This window comes from Alligator sinensis, unplaced genomic scaffold (genome assembly GCF_000455745.1).
Source record: "Alligator sinensis unplaced genomic scaffold, ASM45574v1 scaffold601_1, whole genome shotgun sequence".
Lineage (NCBI taxonomy): Eukaryota > Metazoa > Chordata > Crocodylia > Alligatoridae > Alligator > Alligator sinensis.
The window spans coordinates 3,418,030-3,424,029 of record NW_005841905.1 but is presented as its reverse complement, the minus strand read 5'-3'; the positions used below and the strand labels follow the sequence as shown (position 1 = coordinate 3,424,029).

At 39.5% G+C, this 6,000-nt stretch overlaps 1 protein-coding gene across 1 annotated transcript in view; it reads left to right on the top strand.

Annotated features, from left to right (window-relative positions):
• The window catches only part of PTPRN2 (protein tyrosine phosphatase, receptor type N2), a 636,077-nt gene that overhangs the window by 21,505 nt on the left and 608,572 nt on the right, over positions 1-6,000 (top strand). The window contains exon 4 of the mRNA XM_025197792.1: positions 2,592-3,069. Coding sequence (XP_025053577.1) covers positions 2,592-3,069 — 478 coding nt within the window. The remainder of the gene's footprint in view (positions 1-2,591; positions 3,070-6,000) is intronic.

Here is a 6,000-nt window from a genome sequence, read left to right as displayed (position 1 = left end):
CCCCCGGGGGTTACAAGAAATAATGGCCACAAGCTAGCAGAGAGCAGATTTAGATTGGACATTAGGAGGAACTTCTTCACAGTTCGAGTGGCCAAGGTCTGGAACAGGCTCCCAAGGGAGGTGGTGCTCTCCCCTACCCTGGGGGTCTTCAAGAGGAGGTTGGATAAGCATCTAGCTGGGGTCATCTAGACCCAGCGCTCTTTCCTGCCTGTGCAGGGGGTCGGACTTGATGATCTATTGAGGTCCCTTCCGACCCTAACATCTATGAATCTATTAATCCTTTACCAAAATGCCTTTTGAGAGCTGTAAATACAAGGTTTTGTAAAAGCACAAAGTATTTTTGTCTTGCTAGCATTCCTCTTGAGCCCATCATTTATGCTGATCTGGCTGCTTCATATGCCCAGTATGAATTTTGGATTGTTTTGAGTCCTGATCCATGCTGTTCTTCAAGCAGTGAGTTAATGGCACCAAGACCTGATCCTATAGATACCCCTCCACATAGGCCTATTGAAGACAAGGGGATTAATGTGCATATATCTTCAGGATCAGTTACAGATTTATTTTCAATTATGAATTTGAATTGTGTTCAGCTTGCATTTTGGTACCTATCTTTAATGTGTCTATTGATTAGAACGATACATCTCTTACTCTGATGAAATAAACTGAAACTGCATTCCTGATGTTTCATTCAAATTCCCAGGGGAATGTCAGATATGTCTTCTCCTACACCACTTGATCACTCTTTCTATTTTATTTTTCACTACCTTACATTAGCTCAGTCTTGACACCAGTAAAATGCACTGCCATGTTAGATCAAGACTATGTGCAAAGGTAAAGCTCCTTGTGCTGGCGGGCCACTGACATATATATTCTCTGACAACAGAGTTATTAAAGCCATGCAAAATCTATAACCAGGAAGCTGTGCAGTAAAGAGGGAATTATTTGTGAGGGACTGTGTCTTGCAAAGGAAGGGTGTTACAAAACCATCTCTGCCATGGAGAGTAGAGGAAAGAAATTTGTGCGGAAAAATAAAATTATGCTTCTACCTTTCCCCAAAATGAACTGTAGTGTCTGAGCTCTTGTCATTATGGGGTCTGGGAGGTTGTGTGCTAATGCAGGTTGTCTAGCCAAATTCTAGCTTTCATACTGATGTTCTGCTACTTGCATTTATATGGGGTTTATATGCCCCCACAGTTTGGAATATGGCTTGTTTCACTTCCTGTCCTAAACTATTTTATTATAGTACTCAGTAATACTAGAGAGCTGCTTTGTGCCACATCAGTGAGGGTTGAAATCTGCTATACTGTAACCCAGAAGTTTATAGGGTACTGTTTGCATGAGAGTTGCATCTAGAGACTCAAGCTGAGATCAACAGAATATGAGTTAGTCCCTGCCCCCAGGGGATATATTTCAAATAAGAGTTTACAATGTGAATAGTTCTGTAAATGTAAGTGTCTTAGTTAAATTGTATAGGTTATATGGGAGTCTTCTGAAATGAAAATGAAAATATATGTTGTTTTGATGATAAGCCTACCTTTTGAATAAATGGTACTATTTAGAGAGAAATGTGTTATCTTGAAAAGAATGCTTTAAAACATTCATCATAATAATTGTGAAACTAAATTAATACACTTAGTTTTAGATGCACAATGCGTGTTTAAAAGGATACTAACAAACAAAATTTAGCTTCAAACCTATTTTTAGAAAATATTAAAATTCCATGAAAAAATGATCTTTTCCTGTTTTTCAGAAAAAAGATATTGATTTAGAGTTTTTGAAACTCAATAATCGCAGCATTGAGAACCTTTAATTGAAATATATACAAATTTAGAGCTGGTAATTGGTACTTTTTTTTAGCAAAACTTTTTTTTTGTTGGTATTGTTTTAAAAAATGTAGATGTGGGGTGACTGGAGCAGTTTAAAGATTTGTGCTCAATTTGCCAACTTGCTTTAGTTAGAAAAGAGGGACAAATGAACTATTCAAAAAATGTTGAAATGTTTTGCCTGGAAAGTTTTTTAAATGAAACATTTTGATTTTTCTCTTTTATTTTACTAATCTATTTGGAAATTTGTTTCAGTTTTATTTAAAAAGCTCAACAGTTAAATTGTTTAGTTTTAGTTAAACTGAATGCATTGTTTGAATTTCTTGACTTTGCAATTTCCCTACAAATTTGAGTTATTGATGTGTTGGGTAGACCTGAACAGTTTCCCCCTAATAATTTCCTGTTGCATTTGAAAAGCAACAGGAAGACTAACTTGATTGGATTATCTTTATCCAACCAAATGTGAACAGAAGATAGATACATAATTACAATCAAATATATTTTCAGTGATTCTCTCACTTTTAATAATCTCAAGTTATGTTACTTACATCTGCCAAACATGCAGCACATTGATAGTGCCTCTCTAAAACAGTTCCAGTCCATTAGCATTAGTGGTACAGATGCTGATTATAATTTTGTGATTCTTTCTTTCTGATAGGGAAAACAAACCAAATGAGTGCCCATGTATGCCAAGCCTCAAGCAAGCAGTATGATACAGCACACCTGGCAATAATGACTGTCTTTTTTTTTTCTCCCATTCCTCTCTAGAATACTATCCAGCCTGATCGTGTTACATACTACATGGTGCAAAAACCAAAAGAAAAAGCACCTTTTTTAACCCATGCAGCAACATCTCATCAAACATATGCTGAAAATCCCCCAGGGAGGGCCTTCAGCCCGCCTCAGCCAGACCTGTTCCCACCAGAGTCAGAAGCAGAGTTTGACAGAAAGACACTGATAGCAGCACTAGATGAGTACATCACCCAAAAGATGGCAGCACAAAACAATGATCAAAGCACCATTGGGAGGACTAAAGGGCCTAGCCTTTATGCTGATAGGTTCCATCCCTCTCACAGCGATGGTTTTGATGGAACTTTAGCTACAGAAGAGGCAGAAGATTTTAGCATGAAGCAGCCATTGCGACTGAGGCCAGGTGCTGGAGAGCAAGGGTCAAATTCAGAGAGTCTGAGTTATAAATTTGCTTTTCCCCAGGGAAATCCAAAGGATCCTCTGAGTACAGTGGATGGTAAGATTTATATTTATTTTACTTTATTTGAAGCGTTTATCCTATGCTGTAGATGCTTTTTCAAAAAATGTGAATAGTCATAAGAACTAAACACCTATAGAATAAGCCCATCTCTTCCCACTGAGATGCTTGTATTTATCTACTTCTGCAATCACAGTCGTAACAGGCACCAATCTGACCATCCATTTCTTGTATATTTCCATCATTCAACTGATCAAATAATAAATTCCTGCATTCAGTAATACTAATCACTTACATAATTCTATATATTTTTCAAGCCATAAATAATTACGGAAAACTATTTGTGATCAAATCAGTTTTCATTCATGTCTGTTATCTCATTTTGCATAGTTAGGTAAAACTGTCTACTTTTTGGGGGGGAGGGGGGCGGGGGGGTGTTTTCTCTATTTATCTAGAAATTTAAAGACTGAGGGTGAAATCAAAAGCTAGTTGAAAGGAATCAGAATGCAACATGTTACATTTGTCTAAACTTTGGGACCAAGCATGTGAAAAGGAAGTGCGTCAGTTTAGGTAGGCCTAAGAGATGGAAGAGACACAAAACACGGGCTTATAGCTAGAGTTTTTTGTACAATTAATTGTACATAATATTGTCTGATATTTGTGAGCCATCGACATCAGATTGATTCTTATGAATTAGTTTTATTCATGATAGTAAATGATAGTTAAATTTGGACCATAACTTATCGTGTGATTTCATGATGTTTTCATTGATGTGTCACAAATCCACTCATATCTTCATTTTGTGTCTGAGGATAGGTAAGAAGGTCAGAAGGTAATCATGATCCACTTGAATATTTCTCTGGACAAAGTCAAGTATTAATGTTACTACTACAGTTCAGAATGCCTGCAAGTGAATCAATCCCAGAGATATTACTGTACATGTGTGCTCAGCTGCCTGCAGCTGGCATTCTACTTTCTTTTGAGCTGTTTCCGGTGATATGTAAAAGGTTTCTTATGAGTCCATCATTACTCAAGTTTTCTGGGGTTTTTTTATTTTTAAAATACAAAACTGTTGAAACTTTGAGATTTTCTCTGAAGACAGACAATGCTTGCTATCCAAAAGATGCCCAAAGTGAAAACACTCTTGGTATGGTGCCTGAAGATAATAGGTTTCAAGGAACAAACAGTAATGTAAAATCAAATCCAGGTGGCACTACAGGCCTCTGAAACAGGTTACATGATTTTGCTGCTAGACTCAAAGCAAACTAGGCCCATGCTGGTTTCATTATCGTCTGACTGTTCCACTTCACCTTTCCTAGCAGGAGCCAACAGGGAACAAAAGTGCTTAACACTTACAGGGAATAACATGTTTCCAAATTCATTGGGTTGTGGTGCTTTGACTTTCACATGCATAATAGAACCTGTAGGAAGTTTTCTCACTTTATTTACTTTATGTATTAAGTTACATAACATTCCAAATCATTTATGAGGGGCCAATCATATGGTTTCTTTTGCATCTTTGCATTGCTTACTACAATGTAACCTATCGGTATAATCAGAATTTAAAGTAGTAGCCATCAAAAACAATGGTGGACTGAAATTGACTTTACGAATCTGACCAACATTACTGCCTGCGGCAAAGCTGTCAAGTACTAGGCAGAGGCTTGAGGAAGATTGACTATACTTGACTGTGTAGAGGTTTAGTTTTTTTATTTCCTCCACTCTGTTCCTGCTCTGAACATTTTTCATCCTCCTTATTCCCAACCTTCTTCCAGTCCTGCTGATGAGATTTCTGCAAACCACCAGCCCATTCCTGTCCTTCAGACATCCAAATCATGAGCATTCCCCCAGGCATAGATGTCCAAAATGTGAACTAGAGAAGCTCCCATACTGAATATAGGGAATAGTCACTCGAGACTAGTACCCTGCTCATACCACATGTTTCAAAAGTGAGAGGAACCAGTTGGCAAAACAACACAGACACATTGTGCAGATCAGCAGAGTTGGTGGGAGACAAGGTAAAGTTAAGGAGCAGAAGAGAGAAACTCTTGTACAAGGGAAAAAACATAGGCATAGATTACACCTCTCATGGGGATGGAAAGACAATATGACTGCATCCAGACCAGTGCAACCATGTGGCACGTGGCACTGCAGACACATCTGTGGTGCCACATACCACACATGCAGCTGTTCTCTGAGCTGCAAGGGAAATCCCAGGGTCAAAAACCTGTGCCAAAAAAAAAAAAAAAAAAGCAGAGTGGCACATGTGTGGGCTGTGTGCACCTCCCAAAACCAGAGCCTGGCCAGCCGGAGCCATGCTCTGGCTGCCAGCCAGATTCTGAGCAGCGGGATTGACACTGCTGTAGCCCCAAGAGGCCTCCAGGACCCCGGGTAAGGCTGCTGGGGCCAACCTTTCATACCTCACCTGGGGTAACCTGCCATGTGCCAGAGGGTGTGTGGCACAGGCATTCCCTGGGGACAAGTAGCAGCAGCATAAGGTGCGTCTCTGTGGCTTGTCCCTAGGGAAATAAATGTCCACGCTCATATGGACTTGGCCTGTGTCTAGGAGTTGTATGATGGGAGTGAACAGTGACTTTGAACAGGGTCAATCTGCAGACTGCCTAAGCATTAAATACAGTTTAGCGCAGTTTTGTCCGTTAACGGTTTGATCCCTCACTACTAATCACTTCAGACTTAGGGCATAACAAACAGAGTTGGCAACCGGGGAGACCCTGCAAGAGATCAGAGAACAGGGGAACACAGGTTGAGATCAGGGGCAGGAAGGCAACATTTTTACCTTGCAGTATCACAGTAATACCTTCCAAGGAACTAATGAAGAAGTGGGGCTGTACCATTGGCCCACGGCTAAAGGGCACATGTACAATGAAAGATCTTGCAACGCACAATAAATGAGCACAAGCATGGGTAACACAATGGTCAAATGTGGTGTAAAGACATGAGAAGAAGACA